General features: G+C 40.2%; 3 protein-coding genes across 4 annotated transcripts; 1 reads left to right on the forward strand and 2 right to left on the reverse strand.

Moving 5' to 3' along the window:
* Positions 1-128: 128 nt before the first annotated feature.
* LOC113772865 (adenine nucleotide transporter BT1, chloroplastic/mitochondrial-like) lies at positions 129-4140 on the forward strand. The gene is made up of 5 exons (XM_027317356.1): positions 129-489; positions 649-1338; positions 2567-2728; positions 2828-3307; positions 3609-4140. The coding sequence occupies exons 2-4, from the start codon at positions 757-759 to the stop codon at positions 3296-3298; spliced, it is 1215 nt and encodes a 404-aa protein (XP_027173157.1). The 5' UTR covers positions 129-489; positions 649-756; the 3' UTR covers positions 3299-3307; positions 3609-4140.
* A 624-nt stretch (positions 4141-4764) lies between these two features.
* LOC113773383 (uncharacterized protein At2g34160-like) lies at positions 4765-6908 on the reverse strand. The gene is made up of 5 exons (XM_027318017.1): positions 6526-6908; positions 6305-6353; positions 5738-5800; positions 5507-5571; positions 4765-5146 (listed from the first exon to the last, which is right to left on the reverse strand). Exons 1-5 carry the CDS (start codon positions 6673-6675, stop codon positions 5054-5056), a joined length of 420 nt encoding a protein of 139 aa, XP_027173818.1. The 5' UTR covers positions 6676-6908; the 3' UTR covers positions 4765-5053.
* A 963-nt stretch (positions 6909-7871) lies between these two features.
* Positions 7872-12378, reverse strand: LOC113773382 (DEAD-box ATP-dependent RNA helicase 52C-like). Of its 2 annotated transcripts, XM_027318016.1 has the most exons (7): positions 12162-12378; positions 11290-12075; positions 10980-11063; positions 10066-10308; positions 9805-9963; positions 9506-9619; positions 7872-8969 (listed from the first exon to the last, which is right to left on the reverse strand). In XM_027318016.1, exons 2-7 carry the CDS (start codon positions 12022-12024, stop codon positions 8391-8393), a joined length of 1914 nt encoding a protein of 637 aa, XP_027173817.1. In that variant the 5' UTR covers positions 12025-12075; positions 12162-12378; the 3' UTR covers positions 7872-8390. The 2 variants fall into 2 exon arrangements, with proteins under 2 accessions (XP_027173817.1, XP_027173816.1); XM_027318015.1 differs by having other exon boundaries at positions 11290-12378.
* Between the last annotated feature and the right edge of the window lie 876 nt (positions 12379-13254).

Below are 13254 nucleotides of genomic sequence, written 5' to 3' on the forward strand. Positions count from 1 at the left end.
TTCAAAAAATGTGAAGGATCAATTTGGCAATTTTCCATACCAAACCATCCCGTCCCAAAACCCCCCAACCCAGCCCAAAATAAAAAAAACCTGGTGCAAGCCGAGGATTCTAATTCCTAGCGCCGTTGTCGTCCCGCTTGCACTATTCTTTTTCCCCTGCTTCACATTTGCTGATAAACTTGTCTAAACAAAGAGCGGAGTGGGATTTGGGGTCGGCGGAGGAGGTCCTATTTGGTCAAGGATTTATTAAACCTCGTTGGTCAATAAAGTAGACAAGTAGGCTGCTCCCTTCTACCAAAGGACACGGCCTTTTTGAGGCCAAAGCAAACGGGGATAGATTAAAATTTAAGGCAAAGGCATCATTAGCAGTTAAACAAGAATATTGGCATTTTATTAGTTTTCCTTCTCTGCTGTGCTCTCTTTCTCAAAAGAGAGACGCAGCAGAGAAAATTAAGGGCTTATTGGGCTTTAAATTCATCGAAATACCTGGTATGCTTCACCCTTATAGTTAGTTTCACCATATGTTTTTTTGGAATATTCATGTACTGTTGTTATTGCGGCACTGTTTTCTTTGGTTTATATGCTCTTTTTCTTCTTTCACTTTTACCATAATTCTTGAAAACCAATTTCTGTAACATCTACTTTCAGATCCCTGCGTATCCGAAATCGAGTCCTGTTGGCTTATTTTCGTTGCTGGTGGTTCTTTGAATATAGATCAAGATTAAAGAGATAAAAGTTGTTTCAAAGTTTGCTAATATGGGTAGAATAAGATTGAATGGTGTTGAGAACAATGGGGATTTGTTGTTTCCGAATTCTGGGATTGGGTTTTTGTGGTGTCCCCTAGATGAAGGTCACAAGCCAAGTGGATTTTTTGCTAGTGTGGGGCAGATGGGGACGGGTTTTGGTATGTCCCCGAATTCTCCAAATTCTGTTGGTAGTGACTTCAAGCTTCCGCACGCCAGTTTCTTTGAGAAATCTATATTGCCAGAACCCGGTTTAAAGGTTGGTGAGGTACCAGATTTGCTGGTTGGTGATGAGATGGAATTAGAAGAGCAAGGGGTATTGAAGAAGAAGAAGGCTAAAAGGGGTGGTCTTAAATTGATGATAAAAGTCGGGAATTCATCACTGAGGAGGTTGATCAGTGGAGCAATTGCTGGTGCAGTATCGCGGACGTCTGTTGCGCCGCTGGAGACAATAAGGACACATTTAATGGTGGGGAGCTGTGGAACCTCAACTGGCGAAGTGTTCCAGAATATTATGAATAATGAAGGATGGCAAGGCTTATTTAGGGGTAATCTGGTGAATGTCATCCGTGTTGCGCCAAGCAAGGCAATTGAGGTATGAACAATGTCTCTATGTTTATTACGCTTTTTTGCGTTTATTTACTGAACAAGTTAGGATATTGGCAGAGATGAATTGGATGTATCTCTTCTGCTTTCACCTGGGATGTAGTACTGTTCTGGATTCTTCATGCCAATTGAGTGCTACCCAGTGTTTGTTGTGGATGCCGACTCACTATACCTTGTCCCCACGTTTGGTATTTGGATTGATGTTGCTCAATGACTTCTTTGCTTGGTGCTGTTTTTTAAAATTTTTCTTTTTAATTCTCAGGTTTGAGATGCACAAAGCATTTTACAATTTTGGTAAATTACCTGGAAATGAATGGTGGTTGGTTATGTGGTCATGATATTGTGATTCACTGGTTTGACTAGAATTAGTAGATGCATTTTTACCAACTAGATAACATTTCAATGTAGAATTAGTAGATGCATTTCAATGTAGTAGTTGTACTAGTTCTTAAATGTATGGTGTAATGTTGTGAGATTGCGCGTAAGCTTATTTAAATCCCAACAACTCCAATTTGTCAAGGGAAAATTGGTGATCTAACTATGCCGTTATTTTGAGACAGGACTACTGGAATGAACCTTACTCTTTTCTTTACAAATGCATGTGACTAATAACATGATAAAATTAAAACTACAGTAGAGTTAGTATAGCCACAAGTTCTCTGGTTGTAATTGACCAATTCGCCGAAGCAGGCAGGCAATCCCTGTTTTTGCACTTTATTTGTTTGCTGATGTGTTGTCTTTTTCCTACATTTGAGCACTTTGCTCCATCATGACTTGATATAGTTACTTGTTTTGCTGAATATCTTGCCATATTACACCTTTCTCTTAAGCATGAGATATTTTATGCAATAAGTTGATTTTAAAGTTTCCTGAAGCTGCTGATAAAACAAAGTCATGTTTAAGCCATAAAGATATGCTTATAGCGACAATACCCTTTTTTAGAAAGTTTTAAGTCGTGAAGGGTGTTTATTATATGTACTATTGGCTTGAATGTGTGCTCTTGTGCTTGTGGTAAACTTAGATTCCTAAAATAGAATTTAGAAAGGATAAACATAAGAAAGAAGAGAGAAGTCAACAGAAAAATTCATTCAGGATTTTGGTGCATCTGTTTAAAAAGCCTTGTCCGTTCATTACTTTTTTTTTTTTTTGGTTCTGGAGCAATTATACAGTTTGGTACTTGTATTTGCTTATCTTCTTTTGGCTTCAAACCTTTCCAGCTATTTGCTTATGACACAGTCAAGAAGCAGTTGACACCTAAGACTGGAGAGGAGCCAAAACAACCTATTCCCGCTTCTTTAATTGCAGGTGCTGTTGCTGGAATCAGCTCAACTTTAGTCACGTATCCACTTGAGTTACTCAAAACTCGACTCACCGTGCAGGTATATGCATTTGTCCTGAGATCGTCTTGAGTATTTCCTATCCAGAATGTGGTTAGCTTCATCTTTTACCTGGTTTCATTCTAAAACTTCCATTTGTAGAGGGGTGTATACAAGAGTTTCTTGGATGCTTTTCTGAAAATTGTGCGAGAGGAGGGACCGGGAGAGCTGTATAGAGGCCTCACTCCAAGCTTAATTGGTGTAGTCCCATATGCTGCCAGCAATTATTTTGCCTATGACTCGTTAAGGAAGGCCTACAAGCAAGTTTTCAAACAGGAGGAAATTGGAAATGTTGCAACCCTCCTAATTGGATCGGCAGCTGGTGCAATTTCAAGTAGTGCAACTTTCCCGCTTGAGGTGGCGCGTAAACACATGCAAGCAGGTGCTCTGAATGGGAGGCAATATCGGAACATGCTTCATGCCCTTATAAGCATACTTGAACACGAAGGTGTACCTGGTTTGTACAGGGGCCTGGGCCCGAGCTGCATGAAATTAGTACCTGCTGCTGGAATTTCATTCATGTGTTACGAGGCATGCAAGAGGATACTGGTTGAAAATGAAGATGATTCGTAGAAATAAAAGGTAAAAGCATGAATAGTTAGGCAAGTTTCAGGTGTTAGGATGGCTATTACCCTTCTTTTTTCGTTGAGAGCTGGATTTATTGGGTTGAACTCACGTAACTTAAGATTTTATTGTTTTTTTTTCTCATGGGGGAAACCTAAAGAAGTGTTCTCTCTCGAGATGATAATTTGAAGCGAGTTTTCAATTTGTTTAGAAAGAGTCATTTATGTCGTTGAGCAAGGCATTAACTTGAATAATGCTCAGTCAACAAAAATGTGCTGAAACTGGAGAACTTACAACAAGTCTTGCTGCTTGATTTCAGCTTGTGTCAGGTGCAAATGCCAAATAAGGGGAGCATCTCAATCGATCAGTCTCTGAATGCATCCGACTGTGAATTGCGATAGTAAGGAGTTGAGATGCCCGGAGCAACAAGTCTTAAGGCAATTAAAACAACCAAATGCATGGAAATGGAACGCCAGTCATGGAAGGAACTGCTTAGCGTTACAGATCCATATGTTTTATATGGCAAATTGTGGCGAACAAAGCTGACTTGATTCATAAATTCCCTTGCATTGGTAGACATTCTGGAGGTCGACTTAGCTTTGTGAAGCGGATCCCAGACGTTATTAACAGTTGCAAGCGAGGGATCACCTAAGTCCAATGGTGCTGAAAGCAAGAATAAGCAGTGCTACAACTGACGTGTTAAGTTGCTCCTTCAAGTCTCCCTCTTCCTGAACATTCTCCATGTCTAATTCATTTTGGGTTTTATTTCTTGTGCTTGATTGTTTAGGTTGGGAACATTCAAATACGATGTAACATTCTTCTGAGAATGACGACCTGGTTAGAGTTTGCAAGACGTCTCTAAACAGGTCACCTCCATTCAGTAAAACAAATACGGCGTTCCAATTGCGCAAACGGCTCATGTTCACCAATCACCGAAGAGACTGTCGTCTGAAGAATATCCAAGGACAACGCCCCCTTCCCGATCCCTTGGACAACGACAACAGTTGCTAGGATAATGTCCCCTTCCCGATCACTTGGACAGCAGTTGTTATCCTAAAGCCTCTTATCCTTCTTCCAAGGATAATGTCCCTTTCGAATCGCTTAGACAATCGGGAGCCAGAACCTGATTCTTTTTTGTCCCGAAGGCTTACCCTTCGCAGCTAAACATTCCATCAAAACTAGCACTAGCACACGCGCATTCCGGCTCAGAATATCCATGGCAGATAGAGAATGGCGTTACGACAGGGACTGGGAGTACGTAAATTGACCAGTTTCAGCATGACTTGTAGCATTAATCACCCACAAACTTTTTTCACTGGCACTCATCTTCGAGCCTGAGTGCAATGACATTTATCACCAACAAAATTTTTTCACTGGCACTAGTAAACTTTGTACAGGGAGGCCAAAGCAAAAGACTAGGCTGCTTTTTGTAAAGTCTTGGTACTAATTTCCAACTAAAAGAATCACAAGTTTAGTTATCCAAAACAAATATGCTATAAATAAAATCAGCGTGTCTGCACCTCTCACAATTCCCTATTTTAGTACACTGTGATCATGTCAAAAGTGTTCAAAAAACAAGTCAAGATGTCAAATACCAAAATTGAATGTCGGATAGCAAACAGGAATGACTCCTGATGGTACTGAAAAACTAACAACACTGACACTCTCAGACGTCTATGTTTTCAAACACTAGCACCGAAAATGCAAATTTCCAAACACAGACATATATAAAATGAAGAAACCAGATGGCAGAACAATTGCCCTTCAACTCTGCTCCTCAGCTTCTGCAGCTTCCCTCTCTGATGCTGCCGCCATTAATTCGTCAAATTTTTCCGTCTTCCCCAGCACTATCTCAATCTAAGAGAAAATATAACAAACACATCATCAAGCAATACCATTAGTAGAGGGAACAAAATTGTCACGATAACTGCACAAAATGCACTAATTATTTGAAGAGGGGAAAAAATGAATCCCAGAATCACATGGCCCAATGGGCAGAGCAGTCATGCAATGAGTATGGAACTTGACATTGTGGAAGAATACTAGCCAGAAGCACAAAATTAAGATTGTTCAAAAGAGACCGTCTTATGCATGTTAACTAAAATTGGCAGAATGCATGAAATAAGTTCAGACACCTAGACTGCATGATCAAAACACACCAAACCAAATGGCACAACCAAGAAGCATAATAGAGGGAAGCCACATCAAAGAACTTACTTTGGCCTTTGAGATGGGACGACCTCTTGAATCGTCTCTCATTTCAACAGTAGATGTCATAATTTCTGCAGTGCAATCATTCTGTTATTTCAACACAGGAACATTACCCAAGAGCAAAAGTCTTTGCTCATAGTATAAAAGCATAAGAAACAGAGTCAACAAACTGCTCGAGAAGTAGTAGTTGTGAGGAACTATATTGCTTCATATAGGGTAACACAAAAAGCGCCTTACTCTTTTCCACAGCAAATCCATTATTCTTCAAAATTTCAGCAACACTGACAACTGTGGAAATAGCTGGACATGGAAAATAATCCCATCAATAAAAAATTTCCAAGTTAAAGTACTCTCAAATGCAGAAACAAACTCAACCAGGTAACCACACTCTTGCAAATGCTAACCTCCTAGGACTTTCAGAAACAAAGGTCCGAATAACACATTCCAAATTACGATGAAAAAGCTTTAGATGAACACCGTTATGACTGAAATGCAATTCCATCCCCCCACATCCCCGCCACCCGAAAAGAAGGGGTAAAATATGCATCACATCTATAACATGTTCCTCAGAGCAAGGTTAAGCATGCAAAAGAGACGGACAAAGCAAATAGACAACACTCCAGCCAAGCCAGCCAGTTTGGAAGACATAAAACCATATTAACAAGCGTCTAGCATGCCCAAATAATTGCAGAAAATCAATTCCTGCGCCGGAAATTAAAAACCCCCCACGAGCAAGAAAAATTCGCAATAATGCCAGCTGTTATGGCAGAAAAGAAAAGACAGGAATCAAAGAAAGTAAAATACCTAAGCCAAGAGCAGACAGCTCCACCTCATTGTGTTGCTGCATATACCTCTGCCCCAATTTGTAAAAAAAAAAAAAAAAAGTCGTCAAAATATTAAAAGAGCTACTTCAGATCTAGTTCACAATTTGAACGGTGCGGAAAGAATATTGATTAATTTCACTGATGAAAAATAGCAAAAAAAAAAAAAAAAAGCAACAAAAGGAAAAAGAAGAATGAATTTACCTTGGCGAGGTTGACGTAGAAAAACAAGGGTTTTTTGGTGTTAGAGACCTGAATGCGATTCTTTTTATGAAGATCTCCTCCGCCGCCGCCGCCGCCGCCGCCACCACCGCTGATGTTAATGTTGTTTACCCCGGCTGTTACCTCCTCCATCAGCAACCCTAAGCCCCCACCTTCCCTTGCTTTCTTTACAAGTTGGCTAAGGCAGTTAGGATTATGATCCGTAAAATACTACTACCCTCCTTTGTACTCACTAATAAAAAGACAGAGAGTTTATCGCAAAACTTCGCTCGCCAATACAACAGTTACAAACACAAAACAAAACAAAAAGAAGGAAGGCTTCTTTTCCAGTTTACGAGTTACGACCAGCGCTGTCCCGGTGGTGGAGGCGTCACTATATTTCCTGGTATCGGCAGGGTTCCAAATGTCCCACTGTGCCCTTCATCTGTGACCTTTGACCACCTTCCAGTTGGGGGTACTTTTGGAAGATCACGGGATGTCTTTCAACCTGCGGACCCAACCCCAACAACACGTGCCGATGTTATATTTAGGCTGACATCATCAAATGCGTCTGCTGCTCTTGAGTAAGCTAGACTACGAGATAAATTCATTCCCATGTCCGGCTGTCCGCAACATATATTATCTTATAAAAAAATGAAATGATGCAAGTATATATTTTAATTAAAAATGAATAAGAAAAAGAGGGTGGAGCTTGTTTTTTCTTTTTCGTTTGGTAATAAAAAATTTTGACGGCATTTAACGCCTGAAAACACATCATTCTATTTTTATACATTTTATTGTAAGACTAGATATACATACATACATACACATCTCTTTATTTTGATATGAAAAAAATCATTCTATTTTCATGACTAAAACCTTTTTTTTTAAGAGAAAGAATTAAAACTCTACTTCAATAATTTTCTTTTATTTAATACGAATAACATGAATAAGAAAGGTAAAACATAAATTTGTAACGTCAAATCTATCGTAAATGCCACGTGGATATAAATTAATATATAATAAGAAAAGTCTTGTGGTGTTATGTTGAGATCAAGAGAAGTGCGTCCTGACTTTTGCAAAAACTAGAAACCAGAGGGATGTTAATGTCATTTACGCACAATATACAAATTTTCTCCTCTCGTTTCTTTCTCCTCCAATTCTACAAATTCAGACAACTTCCAAAATCCTCTCACCCTCCAAATATTGCATAATTGAGGGTCTAGGGTATGGTGAAACTCAGACGCAGCACAGAAGTATGCATTAGAGTAGTGTTTTATTTCTCTGGGGCAAAGATTCACAGAAGTTATCTATCTATCTCAAGGTTTAAGCAATAATTTGAATCCAAATAGATGAAAATGCAAATTGGTCTACCATTCGAGTTCAGCAGAAGGTAAAGAGGAACGGGCTACATGTGCAGACAGACAGCAGCTTCAGTAATCTAACTGGTCGTTCTACTTGCACGTCGCTTCACGCGACAAAACCAAGCCAAAACAACAAGTAATTGCACAAATAAAGCCTGCAGCAGGCTAAGAAGGGAAGGCTACTTCACACAGTTTATTTTGTCCCTCCAAATGCCTGCCCATCACATCCAAACGACATTTGCCCAGCCTGAAATGAGGGCTTAATATGGTGACACAAGGATCTGCCCACGACAAAAACAGGTTTGTATAATCGCAACAGCCCAGTTAGTCACAAATCAAGTCAGACCAAATGTCAGGTTTACACGTATCTGCTACTGCCATCAGCCTGTTCTAATAAAGCTTGCAGCAACTAATAGCAACCAAAACTACCCAGTATATGTCTTTTCTTTTCTTTTCTTTCTGCCTAAAACTAAGGGGGCTGTCAACAAAATCTGATTCTGGGAATCAATCCCAGCCACTGGCAACAACAGTACGGTGGTCCAGCATGTGACCATAGAAGCCTTCATGAAACGAATCTGCTCGGGAAGATGTAGGAAAATCAGCACGAGAATCATGCGAAGAATATGGACTAGAATGTGAAGGATAAGATTCTAGAGCAGTTCCATCCTCAAACTGGTTCGAGTAGTCATAGTTCTCATTGTCTGCACCTCTTCGGTAATTGTGGCCACCAAACTTTACACCACTGAAGCGGCTTGATCGAGTCCCGCCACTACCGTAGGCATGAGATGTCTCAGTGTATTCATTGAGCCAGGGAGGAATTTCTTGATTTGCTTCCTGCATCAGTTCAACAAGAGCCTTTGCAAGAGGTGCATTCTTGTCACTGAAAAATGCTGTTGCTAGTCCAGGTTTGCCAGCACGCCCAGTCCGACCTATCCTGTGAACGTAGTCACCTATTTCCCTTGGCAAGTCAAAGTTTATGACATGAGCAACATGTGGAATGTCCAAGCCTCGTGCTGCGACATCTGTTGCTACCAGAATGGGAGTCAGACCGCTTCTAAAAGATTTCAATGCCCGTTCTCTTTCCTTCCATTCCATGCCCAAAAGGAAGAGCAAATGTTAGGGTCTCAGAAAATCAAGACAGCATCCAGCAGATTCAGGACTAGGGAATGAAGATAATTTAACCAATAGATTTCTCTCTCCCACAAACCCACCCACTGAAAGTACCAATACGAAAGAATTGGAACAAAAAGTGCAGATAAATGGTTCTGCATGGTCAAAATAAACTATTAAGCTCCTTTAGCACTATAATCATGTAAGTAGTGGTTAAACAACATGGCAGTACAAGAATTACTACTAATACTAATCAACTATAGAACATTTCTCAAGTCAGAACTTGATGAACAAATGTGCCTAACATGCGCCTGAAATTCATAACCATTTCTTCACCCTTTCTTCAGCATACGCATTAGCACGTTTACAACGTATTAAATGCAAGTAAGTTTCAACACAAACTAGCAATAACCCTGACTTGCAACTTCAAGCAATTCCGCAATTCAACATTCAATGTACAGAAAAGAAAAAACTAAATAGAGTGTCGGGCATGAACTAAATAGACTGACCATTTGTACTTTGTCACCATGAATAGCCATTGATGGAAACCCTTTCATCGACAACCAGGATTGCAAGGCATCAGCTCCTTTCTTTGTTTCCACAAAAACCAACGTCAAAGCATGCTGCAAGAATGTATGCAGCGTAAATGTTCAGCTGGAAAAATCTTAGTATCTATCAAAGAATATGGCAAATAGAAACTGAAAAGGGGGACAAATCCAATATAATTAAGGAAAAAATGACTGCCAGCTTGGCCAGACATTTCTGCATGCAAATGCAATTATTGAACTGCAAATATAATCAGCTGTACCTTTCCATTTGCTCGTTGGGATCTTAAAAGGTTCAACAAATGGTTTTTCTTGTCCGCATCATGAACATATTCTACTCTTTGAGCTATGAGATCGGTACTAGATCCAACCTTCCCTGCAGCTAGAAAAATGTAGTTTGAAAGAAAATCTGATGCAAGCCTCTGCAACAAGAATTTTGAAGAATAAGAGCAGATCCAAGCCAATGTATTAGGGGAGTGCACAAACTCGAGGGAAAAATATAACAATGGAGTGATTAAACTTACTTGAATTTCAATAGGGAATGTTGCACTGAAAAGCATTGTCTGCCTTACCCCTGCAGGAGGCATTTCCATTTGCTGAACGATCTTCCTAACTTGAGGCTCAAAGCCCATATCCAACATTCTATCAGCCTCATCCAGAGCCAAATACTTGACATTCTTTAAAGATACTTTTGCTCTTTCTATCATATCAACCAGACGTCCGGGTGTTGCAACCAATATGTCAACACCTTTTTCCAGATTGCGAAACTGTAGTTGTATGTTACAGGAGTAAAATCATCAATAAAGCAGTAAGTCAAATTATAACAAAAAAAGTCGTATATACTTCAAGCAAGTATACAAGTAGACCTAGTCGAGATTACTCAAAAGCAAAGGAAAAATACACAGCTAGCCTATTCAGGAACAAAATTAACAGGTACAGTCTTTTAATCTGCAGAACACTATTACTATCATTGAATGGAAGGGCTAAACATAGGAACGCCATACCAGGGCACCAGGTGAAACTAGTACAGGCATCCGGACGAAGACAGGCAGGATCCCTTCATTTTCGAAGCTACAATATTCAAGTACTTGGCTAAACCTTCAGAATATGTTTCGGAATCTTTTTTTTTTTTTTTTTGGGTGTCATCATCAAGCACAGAGCCACATATCCGAGTAAATTGGAGTCTTATGCTAACAACAAAACAGTACTTTACAGAAAAGGGTAAACGATTAGTTGTATAAATTATCACAATCTATTATCACTTTAATGCACTACTCGTAGCTACTCACATAAGCCTTTTTCGGAATAGGAGTATTATCATCTTCGATGTCAGTGACGAACCCTTTTTTTTTATTTTCTTTTGGATCAAACAGTAATCAAAGCGAACGATATAAGCTACTGTTTTTTTAATCATTGTTAAGCTAAAATAAAAGCAGACCTGCTGAACAATGGGTGCGCCTCCATATGCCACGACAACCTTCACTCCAGTTTTGTAGGAAAACTTCTTGGCTTCATCATGTATCTACGCGTAAAATCCATTTGATATCAGTTACAGTAGTAAACAAGAAGATGAATTGATAAAAAAAAAACACAGCAAAACCCTAGAATGTACTTACAACCCCACCCCCACCAAAAAAAACACGTAAATTTGAAATTAAAAAAAAAAGAAGAAAAAAGTACCTGCTGGGCACAAAAAATTTTAATTAACCCAGATAACATCAGAAGTAAAATTAAAAAAAAAGGCGCACCTGACAAGACAACTCCCGAGTAGGAGCTAGTATGAGGGCCAGAGGACATGCCATGATCGTCTTCAAACTGAAGCCTCCTCCTCCACCATTCCTGTCAATTTTTTTCGTGGGGCTTTTCAGTTGATGATGGTCCCTCAGGATCCTAGTGATAATAGGAAAGCAAAACGCCGCAGTCTTGCCCGACCCGGTTTGAGCACAAGCCATGAGGTCCCTTCCGGCCATCGCCACCGGGATGGCGTAACGCTGTATCGGCGTCGGCTTCACAAACTGACATCTCTTGATGTTATCACTGAGCCCCGAGCAGAAATCAATCTCGGAAAACGACGTCACCGGAGGAGGGACGTCGAACCCACTCGTTTCCACCGGAGTTTCATCGTACGCATTGATATTATTTACGCCCGAAGGGTCATCGTCTATGACCTCCAGCTCATCAAATTTCTCAGAAATATCAAAGGGTGGTTCGGGCATGATCTTCTGGTTATATGGATTCGGGTCATAGTCGGAGAAGTTTCGTCTGGATCGGCCGTATGATCGGGGTGGGTTCGGAGCTCTACCACCGCGAAAGCCACGCCCACGCCCACGCCCACGCCCTCCTCCTCCTCCTCCTCGGCTGGAGGAAGAGCGGGCGAGTGAGGTGGGAATGGTGACTGTAAAGGTGGGTTGATGGCGGAGGTGGGGTGGAAGATAGGCAGGTGAGATGGGTCGAGGTGAGCGAGTTGATTCGTTCCACGGCATTGACGTACTTTTTGAGTCGACAAGAAGAATATATTATCTGGAAATGGAAAGCTGAAAAATAAATAAATGGGCTCAGAGGTAGTCAGCCGAAAAACCTAGATGAAGGTGGGAACAGGGAAGGGTCAGGATCATCTTACGTGAGAGAAAAGAGAAAGCAGGAGGAAGAAGGGTCGATGGTTGTACGGAGAAGGAAAAGCAGTAAGGTTTACTACTAGTAGCAATAGTTGAGGGAGCGTGTTTCATACTGGAGTACTATTAAACAGAATCGTTTTATACTCTTGTCACTGGGGGGGGGGGGGGGGAGGTGCTATGTGGAAAACGGAAAGGCCACTACTCTGCGTGTATGGAGAGTGTGTGACAGTGTGAGTATGTGTTTTTTTTTTTTTTTTTTTTTTTTTTGGTTTTGGGGAGGGGGAAGGGGTGCTCTTGTTACTTGTTAGTTGTTACCTGGGGAAAAGAAAGGAATGATGATGAGTTGATGCTTCGGATGGAAAACGGACAGGTAAATGTGTGTGACTTTTCGTTTTGGAGAGAGAGACTGTTGTGAGGAGCACTGGAGTGTGGTACCGGTAGCCGGTAGGGGCGTGTGGGGTGTGTATGTGTGACTGCGTGAGAGTGGATTCCTTGGGGATGGGAGTGGAGAGTGACGATGAGTCCGTATGCCTGGGAAGACGAACAGAGACGTGGCCGGATAGGGGAAAAATTTTAGTTGGACTTGGAGCGGATTTATCATTCAATTCTCAACTGATTCATTTCATTTTACACTTTTCAACTATCCTCGTAAATTTTAATATGAGATACTTTTGTCCTTAAATTGTAAATTTTATCTCACTTTGAGATACATTTTATGGCTAGGTACAAAGTATATTTTAGGGACTAAATTGGAAGAAATTTTATACATTAGAGACTAAAATGACCAAGTTTTATACTTCAAAAATTGAAGTATAACGAATTTTATAATTTAGAAACTAAAGTGTCTCATTTTAAAATTTAAGAATCAGAGTGAAAATTCAAATTTAATTAAAGGGTACAAAGTGTAATTAACCCATTCTCGATCACGGGGTGAAAATTAAATCATGTAAGTTAACATTTTATTTATGAAGTGATGTTTTGGAATTCGATGATCAGTGTGGCATTCATAGCGATTCAATTAAAACAATTTGTACTAAAAGGACTCGTTTTGATTGCATTTTTCTGAATTTTTTTGTAGAAATATTACTGTGGTGATTT

Source organism: Coffea eugenioides, chromosome 6 (assembly GCF_003713205.1).
Source record: "Coffea eugenioides isolate CCC68of chromosome 6, Ceug_1.0, whole genome shotgun sequence".
Lineage (NCBI taxonomy): Eukaryota > Viridiplantae > Streptophyta > Magnoliopsida > Gentianales > Rubiaceae > Coffea > Coffea eugenioides.